General features: G+C 38.2%; 1 protein-coding gene across 1 annotated transcript; it reads right to left on the reverse strand.

Moving 5' to 3' along the window:
- Positions 1–260: 260 nt before the first annotated feature.
- Positions 261–26,994, reverse strand: GNAT3 (G protein subunit alpha transducin 3). Its single transcript, XM_005243467.3, has 8 exons — positions 25,692–26,994; positions 18,929–18,971; positions 14,006–14,147; positions 10,465–10,622; positions 6,482–6,610; positions 2,175–2,304; positions 1,816–1,969; positions 261–451 (listed from the first exon to the last, which is right to left on the reverse strand). Exons 1-8 carry the CDS (start codon positions 25,807–25,809, stop codon positions 261–263), a joined length of 1,065 nt encoding a protein of 354 aa, XP_005243524.1. The 5' UTR covers positions 25,810–26,994.
- Between the last annotated feature and the right edge of the window lie 136 nt (positions 26,995–27,130).

Below are 27,130 nucleotides of genomic sequence, written 5' to 3' on the forward strand. Positions count from 1 at the left end.
GGGGCCAGCGTGGGGATGAAGTGGCAGGCAGCCATCTGCGGCTGCTTGGTTTTTCCCCTCCAGCCCCTGGCGGGGGGATCTGTAAATATTGGGGGCCAGATTGAGGACCCTGGGGGGCCGTTTCCGGCCCGCGGGCCGTAGTTTGAGGACCCCTGGTCTAATTGATATTGTTTCTTCCCTAGAGTTCTTATTTCAGTCAGCACACAGGATGAAGAAAGTGACGAGAGATGAAGTCAGGCCATGAGCAAGGGGCTGAATTGCTAGAAAAGCCCACAGTCTTTCAGATTTTCTTTGATTATTATGTCTGTGACTGCATCAAATACAAACTTGACATTCTGGGTGTCTGTGGCACATGTCAAGTGAGAATATATCTCTTTATCTTCTTTCCTTATGTTTAAGTCTAGGAATTGTTTCTTGATATAATTTCCAGCATCTTCAAATGTATTTAATCCTGGTGGAGAAAACAGTAAAAGGAAGAGAAGACACTTCAACTGGTGGTTCCTCACAGCTGCTAAGAAACAAGAATTCTTTTTTTTTCCTTTCTTTTTTTCTTTCTTTTTGTCTGAAGGGAATGAACTTCATGCATTAAGTATGAAAATTTTGTATCTAAATTGCCCACCTAAATTGAAATTTTAATGTCTAACCAGAAGTCTATATTTCTGAATTGAAATGCTCCTGAGTAAGTCAGGGTGAAACAGTTAAAGACCTTAGCGAGAGAGCAGAAAGTGCAAAAAACAAAAGAAAAAAAGGAAGGAGCTTAAATTCAAAGGGAATCAGGTGATGAAACTGGTGGGACGTACAAAAAATGAAGCGGTAAAGAAATGAAGAAAGAAAAAGGGAAAAAATTAGATGCTTGAATGTTCAGTCATAATTTCTTCACACAGCTTTTCTGCCTTTCAGTAGTAGTCCCTTAGAACAACAGCAGGCGTGGACACTGGCATGGTGGACTTGCTATGGGTCTGAAGCAGGATGAGGCTCCTGGAGGCAGGCTGCTGCTGAGAGCCCTCGCTGGCTCCCATCCTGTCTGAAGCCTCAGGCAGTGTAAAGTGGCATAGCTCCACTGAGTCTGGCACATAATGTTTGATTATCCCAGTGAAGCACTGAGCAATTTCGGGTTGCAGTGTTGATGCGTCCTCAGCAACAGAGCAAAAGAGCTGGTTTTCAGGAAGTGCACAGAACCCATTTTCTAATAATAATAATAATTATAATATTGCTTTAAATATGTTTAATTCTGGACACTCCCTACCCCAAATACATTAGGTCAATACTAAAATACCAACAGATTTTGTTTTGTTTTCTGGCACTTTCTGATATAGCCTCATATATTCTTTTGCATCAGCTGGGAACAGCTGCTGTTTCTTATTTCCCATAGACACCACCGTGGCATACAGAAAGAGGCAAACTTCCTTTTATGGAATGGGTTTCCAAAATAATGTCAGAAAACTTGGATTCAATTATGGTGTGTGTGAGTGATAAGCCACTAACTTTTACTGAAATACTGGCTGGGTTCATGACACCACCGTTCAACCATCTGAAACTTTTAGTTCTCTCAGCTTCCTCTACCACCAGTGGAGAAAAATAAGCATCTCCAGAGATAACCCCACCCTAGGATAAGCATGATGAGTAGGTGGGACTAATTGGGTTCTGGCCATGTCTGTCCCCCACCATTCTTTTGAGAGAAAGGCTAGTAGCTTAGATAAGATGTTTAGGTTTTAAATGCTTATATATAGGTGACCTGAGTCAAAGTCTCAGTCTTGAATGCACTTCCTACACCAGTCATCCAAATGTATTTTCTTCTGAAAACCCCAAACTTACCATTATACTCAGGAAAGCAGATATTCAGATGAACTTTTTTTATTTTCTCTTGAAAGAGGTCTTTTTTATTTAGAAACAGCACAATGGAAGTGGCTGCAAAGCACTTGTGGTTGCAGATGCTGTTGAACAACTGAAGGCTTTCATGCATTCTGTTCTGTTGACATGCAAAAGGTAAACATGAGAGACTGACAAATCTCATCCCTATATGTCATTTTTACTGTAATGTTCTTTACTGGAAAGAACCAATACAGCATAATAGCCTTTAAATGGTTATCAGGGAACAGGAATAGTTCTGATACGCCATCAGAGTGTACATTAAAACTTAGCAGCAAAAGGGTTTTTTGGCTCTTCTGACTCACCACTTCTTTATCTTCCACCAGAACCATGTCATAGGCACTGAGTGCAGCACAGAATATGATGCAAGTAACTCCCTCAAAGCAATGAATCCACTTTTTTCTCTCTGATCGCTGTCCACCCACATCAAACATCCTTTGGAGAAAAAAGAATATAAGTACAATGTAAAGCACTGTCTAATAAAGACATAGTTGTGCTGTTAATGTGCAGAGTGCAACTGGAGATGAATGACAGTCAAATATCTAGCTTTTCCAAATATTGGTCTGTTTCTATTCCCAGCAGGTCAAGGCATACTATTTATAATTTGTGGCTTTGTAGTGGGCATAAAATGAAACATAAAGGCTTAAATACCTGCATATAGGAAATAGATTCAGTACTTTCAGGTGGCACTCTGCGTTGAGGAAATGGGGCTTTACGTAAAAGCTCAGTGCAGAAGTAAGCTCTGCAGGCAAGGATTTGTTCAGGACAGAGTTCGTACGCGAAACAGCGACAAAAGACCCTCAAATCCAGAGTCATTTTTTACTTCATAGTTTTGCTTGTAGTGAACTGACACATTGATCCGTAAGGCATGCGACTGGAACCCAGTCACAGGCTGACCCACTGGCTGTGTTTAATTGAATAAAACAGTCATCTATTCATTGCCCTGGTGCGATCACTTTGCTAGCTAAAGGACTTGCAGCACATGTTTGTGTGTATGTGGTCTTTGCCCTATCAATCTCATTAGTTGCTGTTTAAGAAGGAATTCATGGAGAGCAAGAATCCCTTTATTTGCCGAGAGGAAAAAAATGTAGGGCTGTCCTCCTCTGCATTAATTTCCTTCAGTCTTTGCCAGAAATTACTACTTTGGGTAGAATCATACAGAATTTTTATGGACTTTATATTGCAGTCCAAAGCCAGCTGAGCATACCGAGCTGGGACCTGGTTAGGACCCTAGTTAGGGCCCAGCTGAGATGGAGCTGTTGTCAAAGCTGCCATTGTTCTGCTTAGCACTAGCTTTCAAAATTCCATTTAGATTTGCAGTTCTTCAGTGACAAGGGATAGATAGTGCTTTCTTTTCACTAGTTTTCTGAAATAAAAGGTGCCAAACTTGAACATTTTTCAAGTGCATTAGAAAAGAGGAAAAACATGTGAAAAATCAAATTTATCCTACCCTTAATTTTTCTGTTTTCACTTGTGTGCACAATGACTTTTCCCTGTGCTGCCTGTTGTTGAACTTATAACTGTAAAACCTAATCCCCTGTTGCATTATCTCTTCCTTCAAGAAAATGCATTAGATCTTACTCTCTGGATGTATCTCCTTCAGTATCTGAAAATGAAACACAACTCAGTTTTTATAGCAATGAAAATATTGGGATTCAGAATGAAAAAAATCATGTCAGTAATAAACAGAGCAAGAATAATTCGTTACTGAAACAGCATTTTTTGCAGTATATTGATCCTCTGTTTTCTTCACCATCAGCACTGCAGCTGGTGGAAACAAAAGTTATTGTTTATCATTTTTCATCCTGCTTAGAAGAAATGAAACCCTTCCCAATGCTGGAACTGTTTCTGCAGCTGAGGAGTAATTAGAGAAAAAAAAAATTCTAGTACATTTTGTCTCTTTATCTGATCATTGGGTGTCCATAAATGTGAATTATTAGGAAATCAGAAAGCTGTTGTGGAGCAAGGTTTTAATAGTAATGGCATTCTTCCAAGCATATCTTCACTGGGTTCAGTATGCCTACTGAAGAATGATGTCAGTATGAATAAAGGGCCTTGACTTTTGGTTGTGATTAGCACCCAAAAGTCACCTGCCATTACATGTCTTCCTTGATTTGTGGTATGTAACTGAAATCAGGGTTATGGGGTGGGGAAAAGCTTCAAAATTTAATCTGCAGTGAAGTTTTGCAAGCATACGTCATCATACAAATCTGTATTCACTGCCTGCAAACTTTTAGCATGTCCTTGTGAATATTTATGAGAAGTCAGTTAAAATAGAGCAAGATCAAGGCCAGAGGCAATGCTTATGAGCAGTTTTTGTTGTACTAACCTTAGTTTACTTAGCTCTTCTCATGTCAGCCCAAAACTTAACATAAGCACATGTAGAAATGAAGTCCCTCTGTGACTGGTAGAAAATGTATTTCTGAGATGATCTTTTTCGTTTACCAAGACAGTCAGAGTTAGCCTTGAAAGCTTTATATTTTTCCAGCACTGCTCTTGGAAAACTTAGGTAGAGATATGGTGCTAGCTGTATATTTGTCCTAATGATATATATAGTGAGACCTGAAGACTGAAGCTTGCCTGATTTTAGTAAAACTCCGACTAGCACATCAATGGAAACAACAGCAGGAGAGGACCTATGAGGATCAGACCTTCTTTTAAAAATATTTTAGTTATGTTGTGAGCTCTGGAAATCAAAACCAATGTTAGTGAAATAAACTGAAGAGCTCAAGAAAGCTAAATTATACTAAACCAGCAAAGAAACCACTGAGAAGACAGCAAATAACAGGAACTGTTGCCTGTGCAACTGTAATTCAGTTCCCTGGAGCAGTACTGGGATTTAGACTTTTACTGCACAGATACAAAATGTTTTCTGCCTCATTCAGTTCAGAAGAGGGACAAGTGTTTAGTGATTGAGGCATCTGCTCATGTTTTTTTTAATCTATGTATGGCTTGTGACCCGAAGCCTCTTTGAAGTATATTTCAACCAAAACTCACTCTGAATGTGGAAGTGTTCCTCTCTTTATAGTTGTTTCTATGGTACTTATCAAAATGCAGAGTCATCAGGATCCCCCAGCTGTTTTGCGTTGCTCTGGCAATACAAAGTAGCAGTAACTGACTGGTTAAGAGGGATTTATAGCTGCTTTGCATCCGTATGGCAGCTCAAAACCCTCAAGACTATTTTGTAGTGATTTTAACTGGTGTTACTCAAGTGCTTAAAACCACCAATGAATTTACTCACATACCATTACTGTGATGTGTAGCAGAGAGGCTAAACACAGTGGTTTTTGTGTTTGTGGTGGCATTAGGAGCCTTCCTCTTGTTTACAGACACTTAGGTAACAATTCTCAGTTGTGCTGCATTTCAGTTGGACCTAGATGCTAATCCTGATATTCTAATATCAGGACTGGTAACATTCATGTCAAAGAGGGTTTGCACTCTGATGATTTTCTTTCTCCATCCTGATTTTCTTACATAAACTATGACTGTAACTGAAGGTGCTGAGATTTCCAACATACAAAGCTGTCTGCAAATACGTTAATCAGAGAAAAAGAAGATGATGTCTATGACATCGCATTGTAGTGTTTGTGGATAAGTGATTAATTTTAATGTGTGACCAGTGTATTAATAGGAGATAATAAATTATTCGCAGGGCATCTACTTCTGAGTCTTATGTTGTATATGTAATTTCTATTATGTCAAAGCATCTGTGTGGCAGCATAGATGGTTTTGGGGCTGTTAATTGCCACATTAGAAAAAAAAAATAAGCCAATGAAAAATGTAAAATTTATGATCCTGGTGCTTTTACACTTTTAGAGGATACACTTGTCTAACTGTACAGACAATTTCTTCTATAGACTACATTCCTCAATATACACCTCAACATTTAAATTAAGAATGAAATAGAATCCAATCCATAGAGAAAAGCATTATAGAACACTGAAACTGTCATAATTTGTTCAAATAAATTTTCATGTGGAATTAGATGTTTTTAATTGGTTCACCAAGCATAACAAAATCTTGAGTATCTAAAAGTGTCAATTATTTTCAGTCAAATTTCTCAAGACACATTATATTCAAGATTTTTTTTAACATTTTGCTTTTTATCTTAAATGAGCATGAAAGCATGCATGCTAATACTGAAATTTCCCATGGGACAGAAATCACTATTTTTTTGCCAACTGTAATGCATTCCATTGTTAAGAGCAGTTATTTCCGTTCTCAAAAGAAGAGAGTGAAAGGTTGAGAGTGCATTCAAATTAGTAGTCATCAAATGTTTTGCATGCTGTTAAGGACATTAAAGTAGGCAAATTTCATAAATGTCTCAAACGATTATTCAAATGGCAGGATACAAATAATGCTTTTTAGACACATATGTAAAAATGACCTTTTAGAACCTGATATTCTGAGATCACTTAATAATGATCCATTATATGCTTAAAACTGGAGCACTGGTACTAAAGTATCTTGCTTTTTCAGCTCTTTCAAATATTTAATAAGAGTGAATTCAAGTATATTACAGCGGGATTACCAATAATATAATAGGTCACTACTTTTCAAAGAAAATCCTTAAGATAAAACCACAGAAAACTGTCAGATATGGGGTTTGTACCTGAAATTCAAATCCTTGAAAGAAAACTGAGTCTCTATAATCCCAGTTGTTTTCACTCGGGAGTGCAAAACGTCTTGCTCACTAGGCACGTAGTCCGGCATTGATAACCTATCCAAATCGTTGAGGTAACTAAGGAGAGTAAAGGAAATGGTGACTGGTGAATTCAACAGGTAAAACAAATATTATGTAATCGCTTCCTATTGAGCTGCTTTTAAGTATTTTATGTAAATTACACATTTAAATACCATAGTCTTGGATTTTATACAACCTAGATCCACAATCCAGAAGCTTTCTTTTTCTCTTTTTTTCCTTTTTCTTCTTATATATAGAAGTGTAATTTAGGTGTATATAATAAACATCTTTCTGAGAATTTTCAGTTCAGGAAAATCCTCGTTTTCCTCAGGGATGGTAAAAGCCCACCTTGTCAGGAAAGGGGTTTTGTCCATTTGCTGTCAGCAAGTGGGAATTGCCACCACAGGGGACGAACCTGTCCTGAAAGCAAACGTCTTTCAGAAGCAGATTGACCAGAAGTTATCACATACTATCAGACCTGTTGTAACAGTATCTTCCTTCCTACGTGAAAGGGGAGACATAACATTTTGGAGGAATTCACATTTAGGGGCTGTTTCTCTGTAGACCTATCAGTTTACAAGAGGAAAGTACATGGTAATTTTTTTCAAAAAAATGATTTTGTAATCAAAACCAGAAGCTTCAATGAAGCTGAGGACCCCCTAGGTTAGTGCTCTCACAACCCCCTGGAAAAGAGTAGGCTATCTGGTTTTACATCTGGCATACAGAGATAAAACCTGCATGAAATGGGAATCCAACTCTGACCTTGAAGCCTGTTCTTGTCCTACCACCAGCCCTTCTCCTGTCTCTTCCAGGGGCACGCAACTTTCTTGAAATGGCTGGATAGAGCCTATGAATCTTACTGTCTGGTCTAGGAGTCTGTGTAAAGAGGTTATGAACTGACAAAAGGAAAAGAAGTGGTGATGTCTGGGTAGATTCCTACCTTTTAACTACTAATATTCAAATAAAGAACAAAGCCAAAAGCAAGGAACCACATAAAGTCATTGAAGAATTTTCAAGCTTTTGGTATCCCAGTTGGAACCTTTCCATTTGTAGCTTCTTGTCTCTGACAAACAGAGCACAGTCTCTCTAATATTTATTAGGCTTCATGCTTTTTTTTTTTTTTGTTCTTCTCTAACAAAGTCTGCCCAGCATGAAGTTCTGCTGTTCATTTTATCCAGACAACTACCCAAACAAAACTCACAGCTCACCATCCTTGTCTGCAATATTTAATACTTCCATAAAAAAAAAAAATTAAATTAAAAAGATTTTTAAAAGGTTAGAATCTTCCAAATGGAGATTCGTAAGTAATGCTTGAAAATGAGATTTTCTTATTTTAAAATAACAAGGAGCACTGGAGTTGATCTGATTATTTAAATGTTTGCCCATCATTTGAGTCTAGGAAACAGCCTGTTTTTTTAAAAAAATGCAATATATCTCTGGTTCTCTGAGTAGAACCTGAGGCAAACTCATCTCAGCTCACCTTAGTGGAAGGCAGAAACAAGACATTTTGCAATTCATAAAACATGTAAGCTCTAGAATAAACACTAGTATATAAAATTCGTTATAAATATCTGATACTTCTTAGTCACAAATACCTGAATCTATTTCAACACAGCCAATTGTAATTGTATAAAAACTTAGATGAAGTTAATTGTCTAGTTAATGCAGCAAGAGAGGCACCTTCAGATTCTTCCTAGAGTCTTAGGCAGCTCCAAGGGGACACTACAGGCCGACTCTCCACTGGCAAAAGAGAGGATGCAAACTAGTAGGTTAGTCTAAATGTTTGATCTTTCTTTAACTTGAATTAGGTGACAATTGCCTGAGAGGCAAATGGCTGAGAAAGCAAGAAGCACCATGAACTACTGGTAACTATACAATGACTTTTAAGATCATGATTTATAACCCTGATTTTGCCCCTGCCTTACCCATCACTCCATCTTGAAACAGGATTAATTCCAGGTGAGTCTAAAAAAGAAGTTTGTCATGCAGGGGATTTTCTATTATTCAAAAGATCTCTTTTTTCTCAATTAAAACACACAGAGGAAAGGCAATGATCAAATTTCATTAGCATGAATTAATAATGAAAAGACTAAGAGAAGGTAACTCAGAAAGTCAGAGTTTACACAGTATAAATCAATACTCTGTCCACACTGATTCACAGAAGCTGAGAAACAGGGTTTTGGTTTTAAAAGAAATTGAAGTATAGCATTAGATGGCTGATTGACTCTAGCTAGTTTTGAAGGGATCATTAGAAGCCCAGCATCAAGGGCAAAAATTAGGTTGATTTTAATGGTTCAGAGCGAAAGGCTAGATTTTCAAGAAGCATCAGGTACCAGCAGATGAAGACAGAACGTTAGTGGGATTTTCGGAAGTGTTCAAGCAGATGAAAAACATACCACTGTTGTTTTTCATGTAACTGTAGCAATAAATAGATTATTGGCTCTTTTACAGTATGTACTAGCTGCCTTAAATACTGAAAACTTTTGCAGGTGGAAACATGACACAACCCATAACACTCAGAGGGAATTACTTTAGACTATCATCTATTTAGGCTATGAAACCCAAGCTGCCAGGAATAGTGTACATGCTTTAGAATGTTAGTGGGTAAGCAGGTATTTTCCCCTGTTTTGTTTTTTTTTTTCTTGTTGTTGTTGGGGGTTTTTGCTTGTTTGTTTTAATTTCAAGAAGTGTTTTTTTTTAATCATAATGACTGACTTGTTACAGGCTTGTGGCGCTGGGTCAGAGAGGCTGTGTTGGGAAAACACACGCCGCTCTGTAGCATTGCTATAGAAATACAAGGCTGCCGTAAAACACCTCCCTATCAGGCACAGATCAGCAAGGCAATATTTCCTTTAAGTATCTTGCAGGAAGGTCTTCATTCTTGTTTTGAAGATATAAAGAGCTGAAGAATTTTGAATATTTTCAGGGTATATCCTTTCTGCTTTCTGCAGGTAGCGAGCTGTTGCTGCCTGCAGTTCGCCCAGCTCCTGGCCTGGGAGGGACAAGGGACACCCCACAGCCCGGAGGGATCACCCTGCAGGTGCCCTCAGCCTGCAGGAGAAGCTGCAGGAGCAGAGAAGCCTCCAGCCTCTCGGAAGGTGGACCTCACCTGGGACAACCCTCTGCCCTAGGTCTAGAGTCAGACTTAAGCAGGCTGGGAGAACTCTGAGCCTCCCTTGCTGGCCTGGTGTGAGCTTAGGGAGAAAGCAGCAAAGCAGGACCAGTGTAGCCAGTGGAGCAACCAAACCAGGGACTCCTGAAAAGCCTAAGCTTGACTACATCTAATTGAGGAGATGTACCCTGGCCGAATGGTGACCCTTTGTGGAGCTGGAGCTGAACAGCCCTGGTCCTGTGCTTCTCTGCCTGCCAGCTCCCGGGCCGCAGCAGGGGAGCGGGGGCCGTGGGGCTGGGGGGCGGCTGTGGCACCACCGGCCAAGAGCGGCTGGATGCTGGGGCGGTGACACCACCTGTGCAGCCAGGTTAGTTTATAGGCAAGTGTTTACAGTTTTCTCCAGGCTTACGTTTAGCAGCTTGAAATGTATACATTCAAAGTAGAACTCTAGGTAAAACCTAAGCTGTTTCGGTTCACCCTTTCTCTCATTATGCCAATCTTTGAATTAAAAAAGAATAGAAATATGAATAGAATATGAAAAGAATAGGCTCTTTTTTTTAGAGTTTAAACAAGCTCACAGGAACAATTTGTTCCTTGTTTCCTCTTGTTTCCTTCAGTTAAACATTTCTAATCTATTATAAACATTAACAAACAACCTCATTCTTTTTCAGGCTAATGAGTAATAACTTTTGTAGGCCATTTATTCTGCATGTGAGGAAGATGTCTTGTCACAAGCCCTCTTACACTGTCCATAACGGTAATGGCCAGCTGCTCAGCGCCTGCAGCTGGGGTCACCTACTAGGCTGCCGAGTCGTTGAGCTGGTACTCCGCTGCCCTTGCGAAGCAGGCCTGAGTCCCACCATCGCTCCACAGTTGTTTGATGAGTTCAACCAATTCAGAAGACATGTCGCCATCCTCCAGAGCTGTTGCCATGGCACACAGCTTCCTTTCGTCTTCCTAAAGAGAAAATCTACAGTAAATATTGTGCAAGCACACTGTGCCCCTCCACCTCCTTGAAGACATGATTAGTTTACAAGGAGTTGCAGGGGCAAATTTTCTCATTTTCACTGATTTTTCCAGGTAGCTGTACTCGCCTTTGCATGTTAGCATCCATCTACAGGCTCACTTCCCTTTAGTCAGTGCCAAGGTTAGACTTAAAACATGATACAGTTTTCCTCTTTTTATTGTTCATTCAGGTGCTCAGTTTCATCTTACCATAGGTATTCACAAAAGCTTTGACTTGTAGGAAGGCTTTTATTGTAAGACAGAGTAGTGGGGTACCAAAAACTAAATTAAAAAGAATATTTAAAGCTTAAATATAACTACATCAAAGCAGAAATATATAGCTAAATATATTTTTGAATGTATTTGGAAGAAAAAATTTCTAGCTGTAGGCCACAGTGAGAAATGTGGCAAAGTGAATATAACTATTTCCTATATGTTCTTTTATTTGGAAAAAGAAACCTCCAACTGAGTAATAAATCCTAAGTACTTTAAAAGTATTATTCAGTAATTTCTTCCTTTTGCTGTCAATCCAAAAATACTTCAAGTAATCTATTGCATTAAAAATATTTCTTCTCAGTGGTTAACAGCTCAGGAATGTAATGCAAATAAAGAGCATGATTAAAATAGGGTCATTTGATACACTGTTGGAGCAGTGGATAATTATAGAACATAATTCCTTCCTAGCTGTATAAGTAGACAACTGAAGTGACTTGCAGTCAATAGTTGCAAAAGTATAAATGGATTCTGACAGACACTCTTCTGGCAGGGAGTATCTTTTATTCCAAAATATGAAACATCTTCACAGTAATTTGTAATACTTGTTTTAAGCATGTACTATATGTTTCAATAGAAATTGCAATTTATGGAGACTTTGTAAAAGTGCGAGAATGATCAAAAATAAAACACTGCAGGTTTTCTAAACTATTGGAGAAATTGAGTTAGCATGAAAAAAAAAAAGAAGAAAAAGGAAGGAATAACCACTAAAGGACGGCCTTAATTTGAAAGACGAAGGAGGACAGCCATGCAATTACCCTTCTACATTAAATTTGCTCCATCTACACCCTCATCCTTGCTCAGAGCCAGGATCAGCAGAACTGAGTCACACTTTCTCATGTGCACCTTGTCTTCAGGGCTGCTCTCCAGGGCACACACTTGTTCAGCTTCAAGATATGAGTTGGAATGTTCCTTCCTTCAAGCTGCCACATATCATTTAATGATTATAGCTATCCTCCTGCACTGTTGGGTTTGCTGGTTGAATAGCCTATAACGAGAAGCCTTGAGCTCAGCCCATCCAGGTATATGGTAAACATTCACAGATTATTATGCAAAAGGTGGCAACTATGGATTTTGATTCTTACGTAAAAAAGGAAGATAGCGGCAGACTGAGTTAATCATAACCTTGATTTATATAATGTTTTGTTTCTCTCTGGCATTTAGACAGACTTCAGATGATTTTCATATTAAAAATAAATTGCAATGGCACTTTAGGAAGAAAAAAATACCTCTCTCCCCAGAACAGATGTTCAAAATTATGTGCTGAGGCACTTTCAGGACCACTATGAGGTATTTGCAGGCAGTCCTGAAATATGGGTAAATCCGTTGCTTTTGGGTGACTTTAAGCAGCTAAATTGGGACCAGAACACAGCAAGAACAAAGTCCAGCTGAAATCAAAGCTTACATCAAAACAACTCAAGTTTTTAAATGACATACGATTTTACAGAAAAGGTAAGCTAAGTTTGTTTTTGGAATAAAGGGCAATGTTTACTGCCGATGAAAATAAATGTGACCAAAATTTCTGTTTTCTTTAAAAACTCAGAACCAGGTTAGTCTTATGTGCTTCTGGGCGAAAAGAAGGCAGGCACTGCAAATAGTTTGTACAGGTGTATTCAACTGTATTCCTAGAGGCCTGTTCTGCCAGTGACAATAAAAATAGGCTTACTGTGCTGGAAATGATAAACTTACAGAACCTGTAGTTTCAGCATTTGGTTATATGTAATGCTAAGAAATTAACTGAGCTATTTAACAAAAGTTTTCACTTCCCAGTTCCCCAGGCTGTGAAATCCCTTGAAAGTAATGAAAGAAGTGGCATAGATGACAGACGATGAGTGAACACGTGTAAACCTCTCAGAAGGTTTAAAGTTTGGCAGGGCTGAGAAAAGAGACTGAAGTCCCGGGGCACAGGCAGAACATAACTTATTTACAGGTGGCAGAGCCTGACCCACGTAGTGGATATCAGAGGCTGAGCCTCAGCCACAGGGCCTGTGGGTAGGTGCTGCAAGGTTTGGCCGTCTTGGGCCATGTAGATTGGTGGATGGGTCCTCACACAGTACACATGTCTATTACAATTGAGAGACAGGCCAAGTCACAGCACATTCACACGGGGCCTGTTGGCTGTGTGCTGCATTTGGACACCGTTACGTTTGTTTGAATGACTTGCATTCATGGACTCTTAAAAGTATACGGGAAGAAAACATTTAGTTTATATTTCGTCAAAGGACTGTATGAGCTTTAGTAATGTCTGAAGTTTTATCATTTTTTGGGTCAAAGTAGCACATGTCATTTTAATGAAATGTAGACTTCTGGAAAAAGAAAAGCTCTTTCAGATAAGTGAATGTATTTCCCTCTAAGGCAAACCTCTAGGGGATAGGCAGAATTCGCTAAAACTGCAACCAGCTGATATTCTGACAGGCATTTGAGAAATTCTCGTCAAGGTCTGAATTATAGGCAATAGACTAAATCATTGCACTGAGAAGAAAAGTTGTTTTTCCTTCTGTCCCTGAAAATTCAGGGTGGTAGGCAGAAGATAGCAGATCTTACTGTGGCTTTTGCTGTATGTGCTTGTGCACAGGATTGCTAACTATGCCAGGAAGGTCAGGCTCTCGGCAGTGCCAGTACACCAGTGCTGCATCCATGCAACGGGGAGGGCTCTGCTCCAGGAGCAATACCAAACTGAAATATTCCCAGCATCTCTAGATAATCCTTCCTTACATGGCTGAGCCCCAAGGTTTGTTCATAAAATGGCAATATCTATTAATTTCTCAATAGTAATAAGTAAGTGACTAAGCAGCTAAGAAAAGGTTGTTGGGGGTTTTTTTATGTCTTTGCAAGTTGAACATTTCTTTTGTAACAAACAAAATGACTATTTATGCAAAGGTTAGACCTCAGGCATCAGTCATGAGAAAACAAAAATAAGTAAGGACATCTTGTCACATGTAAGTCAAGCAGTGCTTAGTTTTCACTGTCATAAAACAAATACTGAACCCTCTTTGTTCTACCAGCCTCTACAAAAAAATGTATTCTGATGCTTATTTCAAGAGAAAGGGTGTCATACTCACAATTCTAGCTGGGTTTTCATAACTGATTCCTAACTTAGTCATTGCTTTCATGATAGACAGGATAGACTGCACTGCATTACTGTAAATGACGGATCTGTACTCCATGCGTTCCTGGTAGGTGAAACCATCTTTATGGATAATCCTGGTGCAAAAATAGAAAACAAAAAGTTTATGAGATGCATTTAAAAAAAAAAAAAAAGAGCAATGAAAAGTTGGATCAGATGTTTTTGTGGTCAGCATGAGAAAGAACTGAATCCATCTGGCCCATGGAAAAGCATTTATCAATGGTTGATCTGCCTATTCTGCTGGAACAGGTAAAAAGCAGTTCCTGCAACTATGTGAGGTTAAAATTTATGAGGCTGGGTTTTGGCTTCCCAGTCTGGTGAATACATGTTGGTTTTTTGGCTTGTGGATCAGTATAAGATAATGTATGAATCCAGAACGAGACCCAGGCCCATTCCTGTGTATGCATAGCTGCTTAGATCCCAAATATTTTATTGTTGGCATCTGCACAATATTAGTCATGGGCTGTCACATTGCTCATGTAATCATTCTCATTTTTATTTGGAATCTTACCTAGAGTGGAATAATTATTCCAGAAATATTTCTACACTGTGACATCCTGCCTCAAGAAAACAAAAAAAAATCTTTAATACTTCTTTGTACATCAGTTACAATTTCTAGTTATTGAAAGGTGTTACTGTTGTTATCTACAGGCTTTGGGGACATAGATATTACTCCAGAGGATTTGGCCTGTATTCCAAAGGACAATGAACCTTAACAGTCAAATTCAATTAACCTAACCCTGACAGAAGGATTATAATTTCATAATTCTCCTTGATAGGGAATGGCATGCGGTTAAAGTTCTCCAAGATCACTTTGCAGATTGTATTATGACTTAGAGACACCTTTGTCCATGAGCTGTGAAAAACGCCACCTGTTTTGGTGTAGCGTATTCTCAATTAAGAGACACCAAACTCTGTTCTTCCCCATCTCAGTCATTCATTGATGAAAGCCAGGTTATTAAATAAATCGTTTCTGGGGTTTGAGGTTGGTTTTTTTTTTTTTTTTCCCCATGTCTCTTGCCACAGTTACAGTCTGGACAGGGCTACACAGGCAGAAAGGGATGACGTGAAAGGACCTGACAGGTTAGCCCAGAATGCACATAGGTGTGTGTCCTGGGGAGACTTTCACTTCAAGGAGAGAAGCCAGCCCTTTCAGAAAATAATTCACTCTCACACACACATGCACAAAGCCCGTATCACAACTGAATGTGTCTTAACATCTCTCTGACTGATGGGTGTCAGAAAATTCGAAAGTTGCATTCTTGTGTCTGTAGGAGTAGCATCTGTAGGAAAAAAGGGTTCTCTAAATGCTTCCCCAATCACTTCTCGACTGGGCAAATCCATAAACTCTGTTTTGAAGCTTTGGGGTTTTTAATGCTGTGTTCAGCATGAATCCAAGATTCAAATGACAGGAATCCTGTTGAAATTGGGAGAAAGACAAAGGGGAGCTGTGTTATGCCATCTGGTACCCTTACACCGGTACCGAGGCATATTCTTCTCACTCTTACCCTCACTACCTGTGAAAGCAGCAGATTATCTATAAATCATGGAATGAAGTAGCTAGAAATGCAAATCCCATGAAGCACATGAACTTGGTTTAACTACTTTGTGTGTCTCACAGCGGTGGCCATAACTGGATTTCTGGGGAGGGTGGGTGTTTTGCCTGTGGCTGCAAAAATCTGTGATGAGAAAGAAGGAAAGGCCCTAACACAGTCCACAAATAGCTATTTTACATTTTAATGTAATTTTTTTTATTATTATTTTTTTACCTTTGAAGAACAGAGGAAGGAAGAAAATATAAGATTCTGAAATACGACTAGATTCTGTAATTACAGGCAGAAAACTTGGTTTTGTCTGAGGCTTTTAATGGGTTTTTTATTATTATTTTTTCTTAATTATTATAATTACATCGTCTGGCAGAAGGCATGTTTGCCAACCTGTTAAATCGGTGGTGAATTTTGCTGCTTTTATTGAAGATCTGTAATTTTTAAGGAAGGATTGTAGAACAGGCTGACATCTTGTGTGGCCAGAAGGAGAATGTTAGCAACTGGAAAATTTTGTTCCCTGATCCTCCTTGAAAAAATAAACAACCTTTAAAAAATAAATGCAGGATGCTGAAGGCATGAGGTGTTAGGCTACCAGTCGTATCTAAATTATATTTCTATTGGACAAAAAAAGTTAATCTCCTGGGTTTTGTTTGTTTTTTGTTTTGGTTTTTTTTTTTCATGAAAGGAGGGCTTCTCACCAGATTCAGTCTCAGAAGGCATGATGGGTTACCAAATAGTTTCCTGCTGTTCATTCACTGAATTATTTGTGGTATGTTTGTACTGCTAACTTAGAGCACTGCATAGAAATATTCAACCTGGTTTTAAAAAGCTTAGATCACACATTGGAAATGATCTAGTCAGAAGCACAGAGCTCCAGAGAAGCTTATTTAGTTTTCCTTTTTAGTTCTGCCTCATAACCATCGTAGCCTTTTTAGGGCCTTGCAGCATATTTATATTTTGATCACCGGATGATATTGTGCAAAGCTCAGTGGAAGGATTTATCTTCGACTGAAACCTTCACTCTTGAAAGAATGAGGTTTATGAATTAGCAAATTGTATTAATAGGAGTAAAATTACCCTGATTTTAGTGGAAAATTGTATTTTCAGCAAAATTATTTCTTTTGTAAGCAACTATCAGTCTTTTCTAGAAAATGCTATGCTTAATTGAAAAAATTAATAACTGATTTTTTTTTTTTACTAAAAAACCTCTTTTAAAAAAGTCCTTGGTTGTGACAGAAAGATGACATTTTATATGAAAAATTGTAATTTTCATGAACAGTTTTCCTGTCAAATAATTAATATTTGTGATCAGGTTGATAGCTCATAAATGCACAGGGCTTTAAAGATAGCTCTCAGCTTTGCAGCTTTCTGCCCCTTCCTCATTGCTGTTAAAAGTTACCAGCCTTGTTAAAGTGTTCAACTCCGAGGAACATCTTTAATCCGCATCTACCTGGGGAAGCTCTGAGCACAATACATTTCAATGGTTTGCTGAATAGGGTGGGCCTCCTGATTGGAACTCAAAACAGAAATAGTTATCCATCATTTAAATGGAACAAAAAAGTTAGCAAAGTATTTATGGATGGTTCTGCATCTGTCTTATTACAAAATGAGCAGATTAAATAGTAGAAAATTGCTTTTAGGACGTAATATTTTTAATTAACTCTTTAAATTAAATATATAATATTTAATTTATATGCATTATATAGATTTATATGTTTATATATTAACATAAATATTAATTAATATATTATATAATAAATATAGATAAATAAATAACTTTTAAATGCATTGGTGAAGATATGAAATAGGAGAATTTAAATTTGGAATAGTATTACTGATTTCATAAAACTGCTTGATTTTTACACGGCAAGAGATCGGTGCTTAGAAAGTGGAGTCACGTCTAAACAGTTGCAGTGCCTGTGTAATTTTTTTTCTGTGTTTGGACAGGTCTAGGGAGCCGACCTGAACACTGTCTATGAAAATAAGGCTAGATATAACAGCAATATTTTAGCAGGTTACACAGTGAAGGAAGGCTTTTGCTGCCTGTGTAAGAACGGTCTCTTGAACTCAGGTGGATTATCTGTTTAAGCCAGATACATGACTAGTATTTTGGCTACCCTTAAAAGAATAACTTGAATGAATGTAGCATTAGCCTGCTTTACTATATGTGAAAATATTGTGATAGTAAATTGTAAACGGACACCACACAAATTGGACCGTCCTCTGTAGCCAGGCAAAATAGAGCTACTGAGTTCAATCTGTGGGGCATCATGTGTACTTTGAACAAATATCTGTAATTATTCTTGCAGTAGATTTGTGGTGCAGACACAAGATCTTCCTATCCAGATAGTCTAAATTTGAACAGGGATTTCTGCATTTGAGCTTGTACAGCCTGTTTTTTCCCCAGATTCATTATTGTATGAAAGCTTTTTAGGGTGATACTTCCCTTGCAAAACTCATGAGTGTCCCTACCCATGCTAGATGGTAGGTAGCAGCTGCCCACTGCGTAGGCTGGTGGCTAAGTATGTTCTCACCTGGCCTGCGGGAGACCTGAGAACAATTTTCTGGCCTCTGGCAGGAGCTGGAGTAAGTCTGTGGAGACCGAGAATGACCTACAGAGGGAGTACTTCAGTATTTTCTCTTGCAGTACAGTGAAATAGAATGAAATTAATAGAACCAAATAAAATTGAACAAAAGGAGATGATTCACATCATATGCAATTGAACTGTGGAACTACATGTTGTAGAATATTGTGGATGTTATTATTTTACACTGGTTCAAAAAAGATTCCAGAGAAACATAGTCATGAATTAAATGAGCGCTACCGAACACAGAGGTGCCATCTCCAGTTCAGGATGGTGCCTAAATCACAGATCATCAAATACTGTCCAGCACAAGTGTTACTGTGTGTTTGCTTGCCTGGTCTGACAATCTTCTGCAGCCATCCTTCATTAGCTACTGCAGGAGACAGGATGCTAGGCTGGGTGGATCTGCCATGGCTGGTTGTCTCATACATCCATGTTCTCACTACAGGACTGTGACTCCTGCCAAAGCCAATGAAGAAACTTCCCTGGTCTTCAGTAAGGAGTCGGACCAGTGCATGATTTGATCAGACAGATTTGATTACCAGTCCAGCTGTGTGTGTTAGTCACTTTGTGTTTTCCTTCATGTGGTTGAATAAGAACTTGATTTGAATGATGTTTCTTTGCATTTTATTCAAATAAGCATAAATATTGTAATAAGACATTAGCTAGATAGCTTATACTGCAAATACCAAATTCAACAACTGATATGAATATTCATATACTTACTTCATTTGCTTTACGATAGTGCTCTTTCCTGACTCTCCAGCACCTGCAGAAGGGGAATGTTAAAATGATGTGATTGATAGATGAATAAGCAGCAAGTATTAAAAATAACTCTATGGAACACAGATTTTTGTATCTATGAAGAGACATGCAGAGGTTTTAGATCCCCATTGTACTAACTATAACCCTCCCTAGTGTCCCTTCAGACCTAACAAGGATTAAATCCTGGTAAAAATATGAGTTCTGGAAAGGAAAAGGACATTTGAGAAGAACATTTGGTCAATTAAGAGAAAAATATAGACTCCTTAATTTAGCAAGGAAATAAAATATGGGTCATATTGATTTCATGTCTGGCAGATGGGCAGAAAAACATGAACAAACTACAGCTTCACAGTGTCTCACTCATTACATGATTTGTAGCTGCTCATTTAATGTGTATTGTGACCTTTTGTGAGCCAAACCAGCCAGTTCCATGCCCTTTAGCCAGCTCTGTGAGCAACTGGAAAAACAATGTGGAGACTTGCATGTGGTCTAGCTCATGATGCAGAGGCAGCACATGAGCGAATGTCTTGACACTGGTGTTTTGTTAGTTCCTTTGCTCCGTGGTCTTCTCCTATGAAGTAATGCGGCTGGAAGTGGGGAGACTGCAGAGCAAAGCAGCAGATCCAGCTTGGGAACAATTCTGCAGGAAATCCTCAGAGCTGGCAGGGAGGGACCTTCTCCACTGGAAATCAGCGTGACTATCATCTTCTGTCAGAGTGATGAGTCTTGGCAAGAACTGCTAAATGAGCTGGATTTTGAAAGCACCTGAAGAGAGGATTCAACTTTGACTGTGAATCCATGGGACAGGATTCATCACTGCTTTTCTCTTTGCAGCTTATCATTTGCCTTACTGGACGATGTCAAGTACTTTTGACAAAAGAGAAAATCTGGGGCATAGCTATTTTAACTGAGGAACAAACTAATTACAGACTTTCCAAACAGATTTTGTAAAGCTAATAACATTTAAATGACAGGGATTAATTTACTTGAATGAATCACAACAGACAGCAAGCCATACGCAAAGCATTTTCTAAAATCCATTATGTGAACGGCGGAAAGTGCAAGAAAAAAATGAGCCTATGTAAAATGGTCTGATGCTGCCATCTGCCACAGTTTGGAATAAATGCAAATTTGCTGTAGATCATTTATTATCCCTCCAGTGCCCTTCTGAAGAACTTGGTAAAGTCCTGTTGGCAAGGTAGTGTTTGCTACACACTTTTTGTAGGGAAGAGAGCAGTCTGTGCTGAGAGGGCATACATTCACCACATGGAAAAATGCCAGGAAATATAATATAGAAATGAACCGCAGTTCCAGATCTGAAAAGCAAAGTTGAAATAGAGTGGGAGGCGTAATTTATATCTTTTGGGTGCATTTTTCTACCTCTGCTCATTTTTAATTTGTGATCCAGTTAATGCCTTTATCTAAACAACAGATGACTTTCAGACTTTGGCTTCGCTCTGGAGTATCACGTTAGTTGTAGCAGAATTTGCACCCCAGGAAATGGGTCACAAACAATTTACCTTGCACCTGCTTCCTTTCTTCCTTCCACCTCTTGTACAGCCTGCTCCTTTGGGCCCGGCCCCAGGGCGGGAGTGCAGGGACAGGGCTGAGTTTCCACCCACCACAATAGCCTTCAACTTGCAGAAACAGTGGCAAAAGTGCATGATGATAACCCTTACATGCCTGCGTGGGAAGCTGAAGGTAGCTTCTCTTTAGGAGGCGGTGAAAAGGGCAATTATAATGAAGCCCAGAATTTATGAATAAAAGGTGAGAACTTAGGTCAAGCTTTGGTCCTGTCCTGAAGCTTGGAAAGTTTAACTGACTTTTGAAAAACTCTCTCACTGTGAAGATTTATAGCTCAGCCTGGTAGAGACCACTGATAATATGCCATAGCCTGTATTTTGAATTTCACATATTTAAGATCCTATAGCTTTTTCAAATTTACCTGTGATTGCTGTTTCTATTTGGATGCTGAGTTTCCTTGAGATGGATAAAGGCACAGAAATCTTGGTCAGTGCCTGAAGCTCTGGCCCTTCTCCTGGGAGCTGAAAGATGTCCTCGGTGCTGGTAAGGTCAATGGATGTTTGCTCCCACAGCTTTTCCCAGAGGTCACATTCATCCTGCTGCAGGGCATATCACATCTACCTTCAGCGAGGTGCTGTACCCGCAGCACTCTGGCAGACTGTAACCTGCCTTCTTCTTGCTTTGGATATCTAAAACTGCACCTGGCCATGTCCCAAGTCCATTTTGTTTCTGGCCAGACTGGGGCTGCAGAGGGGACGCAAAACGAAGTGCCATGTGGCACAGTTGCAGGCACTGAGCTGCACAGGAGCCATCCCCCAGCAGCCTGACACGAATTGCTCCAGTGCTCAGGGACTACCTTACTCCTTCCCTGCAGGCCACCAAGGCACAGAGACCAAAGAGAGAAAAAACTGGAGGTGCCTTGAAAGGTGGTGAGAATCTCTCAAATTCAAAGGAGAACAGAACCTAGGACCTCAGCTGTAACTTGATGTTACTGTTTTTCTAAGTAGAATTTGTTTGAATAGTTGTGGAAACTGGACAGAATACAAGCCTCTTTCAAGATTAACATCTGCTGAGCCATTGAAGAAGTCTCTTTTTTATATTTTAAGCTGCTTTTGTGTCTCAGATTCAGAGTTAATATCTCTTTACTGTTATTATTTATGTGAAAGTAAAGGTTTGGTTTAGGAAAGTTTCTAGCAATAAAGGTAAGAAAATAAAAATTAAAAAAAAACCCCACAACACTGCCTAAATATTTTGTTTGAAACCTGTCACAAATGCCAGTGACCATGACATAAAAGCATTTTCCTGCAAAAAGCAGGAAAATAAAATCTTCAAATTAAAATCAGAAAAGGTTTACAACTCTGCCTGCCATTCAGAGCCCTAGAAACTGTGAACTAGACTGGAAATTGTATCTTCCTGGTCCTCTTACCAAACTCAACAAACTTTCTCAATGAGAGAAAGAAAGTAGAGAAAAGATCTAAGATCATAGAATCATAGTCGTTTAGACTGGAAAAGACCTTTAAGATCATCGAGTCCAACTATTAAACTACCACTGCCAAGTCCACCACCAAACCATGTCCCTAAGCACCACATCTACATGTCTTTTAAACAGCTCCAGGAATGGTGACTTAACTACTTCCCTGGGAAGCCTGTTCCAATGCTTGATAATCTAACCCTCATTAAATTCTCACCCCCCCCCGCCCCCCCCCCAAAAAAAAGAAAGTCTGTGTATTCCAATCGATAGGTTTGTTGGGCTGACTTTGTGCTCAAAGTCTTTACTTCCAGTGGAGGTGTTAGTAACAGGAACTCAAGCCTGACTTCAGCACAACAGTACCGATTCATTGAACTGGTTTTAAGTGTGTATACTATAAACTTTTATATTCACACTACTTGTCAGAGACCTCTTATAGTCAGTGAATAAAAATATTTACTACTAAACCTAAAACAAACAAACAAACGAACAAACAGCTTCAATTTTTGACACCCTGAAGCATATATTTATATTAAATCCAGTGACCTGTGCCCTAAAAGTGAGTATTTCTTGGTAAAGTGACTTGAGGATGATCAGCTCAAGTAAGGCTGAATTTGTCCTGCCACTGAAAACCATAGACAATGAGGCTATGGATTAATACAATGAAAACTAATAAGTTCAAAGTTTTAATGATCATTTCAACAGAAGTGAAGTTCTTGTTTCTGGGAAAGGTTCACTGTGAACATCAGCTGTTTTGGCCATGTTTGAAATGTGTGCTGTACTTTGCACACAAATAAATTGCAAGCTGTCTTCCTACAAAGTGTATAAACCGCATGTGGTGTGGTAGGCAAGATATGACCCTGATAGTAAGGAAATAAAACTTTCACCTTGGAGTTTGTTCCAGACTCATGAAACTATCTGGGTTTTTTTGAAGTATAAATATGTATAGGCTAGATTTGTGGACAAGGTGAAGGGGTGGATGGCCTTGAAAACATAGGAATACCTAACACGGAAGACTTAACCCTCAAGTGGCTCCTGGACAACTAGTGAGGAACATCAGAAAATGGCATAATTTTTCCCCTCCCCCAGTTTATATGTGCAGGTTTTATGTGCATGTCATATAAACTCTAAATTATCACCTCAACACAGATAATGTGTTTGCCCAGATCATGGAACTCAACATAAATAAATGTGGTGTCTTTGTTTTCTGGATATAATTTCTGTTTTGTAAAGGCACCAGTTGGAGGATGCAGAGAGACCAGACGAGATATTAAATAATCTCAAGAAATGGTCAGATTTTTTTTTTTTTTTTTTTTTTTTTTACATTTTAAGAATAAGAGCATAATGAAAAACTTATGATGTACATATCCATTTTTTCCTGAGTGTTTTCTGCCCATCAGCCTACTACAAAAGAGACAATGGTGATATCTGGTCTGTAATACAAAGGCAACACATGGTCTGAATGAACAGAAACCTAGGACTAAGGTAGGGCTAGGCTGGTTCGCTTGAATCGAGCTGCCTTTGACTTATGAAGTGTAAGATCTGAGTATTTCAGAGATCACCCAGAGGTATGGAAAGACAACAGATACAGATCTGAACATAGTAGATTTAATATTCTCCTATCTGTCCATTTCACTGTTGACTATGGAGGGTGCTATATGGTGCCCTGTATACACATTGCTTAAGCAGCTGTGATTCCAGGTGTCCAAGAGACACTTTCACTTTAGCTGTGCAATAGGCTCAAAACAGACACATGTTTTATTCCCCCCCCCTTTTTTTTTCTTAAGAACAAGAAAATTCAAGCTGTTAGGTCTATAATCTTTTCTTTACTCACTCAACATGTGTTTTACCAAGTCCTTGTGATATGTTGTAATAGTTCCCCAGAGAAAAAAAAACTTAGGAAATGTTATCTGCTGACAAATTTGAATCTTTATCATGTGTGACATGAGTAAAGGAAGATAATGTAGAAATTTATTCTATAAAGAAGACTTAAGCGAAAGTATTTCAGATTCTAATGATCATCTTGTCTCAGGTAAAGTTTGCTTGTGTAGTTGATGAATCCAAAATATGTTCAGGTTTGAAATGAATGAAATAGAAATCTTTTCCACATGGCTTGCAATTAATCTCAAAGTATTTTACTAAAGGCATCTTGAGACTGATATTAATAGTGTCAGAAGAACACTGATTACATACATTAGGAAACATTTAAAACTGAAGTTGCTAATACTAAATACATACGTATGTTCCTGGAGGGGTAATTTAGTTTGTGTCCTGGTGTAAGACAGCCTCCAATACTACTGCAAAGTCATGAAAACTTGAAGATCAAAATATATCATTAAACTGTTTATCTTATAAATTCCTCTTTATCTTATATATTGCTCTTTATCCTATAAATTCCTCTGAAAGGATTTCTTACATTATCCTTATGGATCAGCGTTGGGTAAGATCAGAGACAAGATGCTGGAGTAGATGGACCCTGGTTCTAACTCAGTGTAACAATTCATTTTTGTAAGAATGTATAAAAAGTATTGAAACTTTGTGGAAGTTTAAATGAAAATGTTATTCTGTTTTCTGACCGGTTCAAGCTTGCCTCAGTGGGGCCAATATTTTGTATTAAGGTGGCACAGAAAATCCTCATATTCTCCGCTGGACTGAAAAGTTTTGTAAACCATCTGAATACTGATGGTACATAAACTGTATCAAACAGCTACTTTCCTATTATTATTTGAGGAACCTGCATGGTTGTGGGTTTTCTCTTATTTCTTTATTAATTGTAATAGATTCTCAACAGGTATAAATAGACTTTTTGCATAAAATACAAAACAAGAGAGTTAAGCCGATTTACTTTATCTAAGGGATCTAGCTAAGTCTGAATAAATGGCAGTTTAAAAGCATTTGTAAGCATTGTGGTTACAATGAAGGAAAAAATAGAAACATTTCAATGATCAAAGACTATTTTTCTGTTCATTTGTAATCAATCTATGTAAACTTCAATAATAGGCATCATACTGTCAGCATAAAAATATTAAGACAGTGGCAGTGTTATTGTGCTCTTGATTATTTCTTGTAGGCTATGCAGTACCATGGAAAAAAAGAGAGAAGAATAAAGCTATATCAAGAAAATATGCTGGCTGTTAATAAATTCATCATAGTGTGCATTAGAAGCAGTTGTCTGTGAGAACACTCATCTGTGTGCATCTCATTTCATTATCTTCCATTCTACGCTCCATAATATATTTTTTATACATTGAAAAAAGTCCTCCTAAGTCACTTTCTGCTTCTGTAAAAAATTAAGTGCAAGACTTTAGAAAACAAACAGTATCAATACCTTGTGACAACTGCGGATTTTCTGTGTAACCCGTTATCTTACTTAATCCTGCTGCAAACAAATGCATATAGATCCTTGAAATACAAAAGGTAAGTTTGTGCTACGTTCTGTGTATGTAAGCATCATAACATTTATTCTAACAGTAGTTTCTCATTTATCAAATCCTTTCAAAGGCAAGTATTTGTAATATTTGAAATCGAATACATGCAGTGACATGGCTATTTCCAGCCTGTTTCTTGTGACTTTGTGATTATTTACAACCAGAAAATAACTTGTGCGTGTATTACAGGATTGTCTTCAAATAAAACAGTGAAAGGTGGGAAATTCACTGTACTGAAATGTAATTCCAAAGCAAAATAACCCTTCAATGGAGAAGCGTTATGAGCAATTTCTATTGTATTTACCCAAAAGTAGTAGTTTGACTGTCCTGGCTTCCCTCTCTGCATCTGCCTGGAGCTTCTTTTCCAGTTCTCTGGATCTCCTGGCCGACTCCTTGCTCTCAGAACTGGATCCATTGCCCATCTCAAGATGTTTAAAATCCTCTGTTTGTCCAACTGATTTGCTTCTTGCCAGACTGGTTGATTTAATTCAGAAGGAGAACAACAGCCTGTGCTTAAAGAAAATTTAAAAATCCCATTCAGCCTCTGTGTTCATCCTTCAAATCAAACAGTTCCTTTTCACCTGTCACATGGTCTGGAGATGCTATAGTCAAGGATTTATACAGGAGATAAAAACGTACTGTTGTGATGTCATAGAATTAAAATGATCCATCCAAGAGCAAAACCACAGTGCGGATAGACCTCAGTCCTTGTTTGGACAGGTTTCGCTGTCATATGCTTCAAAGAAATGTGCAGAATGCCTTGAAACAATAAAATTGGGAATAACTGTGCTCAAAGAAAAAAATTTCAGCTTGTCAGTCAATGTTTCTGCCCTGGAACAAAAAAAGGTTTATATGTCTTTGAAGTATTTGCATAATTTATTTTTCATCTTTCTCCATGGTTATAGCTCTAAATATAAATATTCTTTATTAAAATATGACAGAACTTGGATTCATATAGTTAAGACATATTTTGGGTTGAATTATTAATTAACATACATATGTTTGCTGCATTTTCCTATTATGGCAAGTACATTTATTTTCCTCTCATGGTAATGGGTACTTTGTACTGCAATTTGTAACATCTTTGGGATACTCTTCTCAGCCATTCCTTGATGAACGTGATAGTCTTCCATTTTTCTACGATTTTGTTAGCAGTTATCAGTTTTGACTGAAAGTACCACGCCTTCTTCGTGTAACAAAGGACACAGGTCAGATTCTCTGTAACGTAATAATTTCATTTTAGTTTCTTCATAGTAATACAACATACATAGCAATAGTAATACAGAAGTGTTTTATGCAACAGGGTGGAAATATTACTTGGCATGTGGTGTCGGCAGTATCTTGAGGAAATATACTCCCCTGTAATATTGTGGTAGTGGGTAAGAGGACTGTCAGGACTAAAAGATCAAAAATACTTTCTTTTTGGTTCCTTCTCTTCTGATTAAGAATTTCAATAAAATAAATCTCACTGGTGTGCAAGACTATAATTCATTTTAACATTATACTTACTTTATAAAGTATTATAATTATATAATACATACAAACATGGGATTATATTACAATCTTAAAATTGTTGACTAGTAATAGTCAATAACACTCTGAATTTGCAGTATGTAAGCTCATAGTTTTTAGCCTGAAAATAATGTTTAAGATAAATATAAGCATACAGATCAGTTTAAGTGACCTTAGGTGTATTTTTAGGTCAGAAGATAAGTGAGGAAGAGGGCCAGAGGCAAAGCATTT

The sequence above is a fragment of the Falco peregrinus genome, chromosome 6, assembly GCF_023634155.1.
Source record: "Falco peregrinus isolate bFalPer1 chromosome 6, bFalPer1.pri, whole genome shotgun sequence".
Taxonomy (NCBI): Eukaryota; Metazoa; Chordata; class Aves; order Falconiformes; family Falconidae; genus Falco; species Falco peregrinus.

Coding starts and splice junctions, on each gene's coding strand:
- GNAT3 (XM_005243467.3), bottom strand. CDS start 25,809: ATGGGCAATGGATCCAGTTCTGAGAGCAAGGAGTCGGCCAGGAGATCC. Junction 6,611..10,464: donor CTCAACGACTCGGCAGCCTA/GTAGGTGACCCC, acceptor TACTCTCCTTAG/TTACCTCAACGATTTGGATA. Junction 452..1,815: donor CTGCTTTCCTGAGTATAATG/GTAAGTTTGGGG, acceptor TTTCTCCACCAG/GATTAAATACATTTGAAGAT.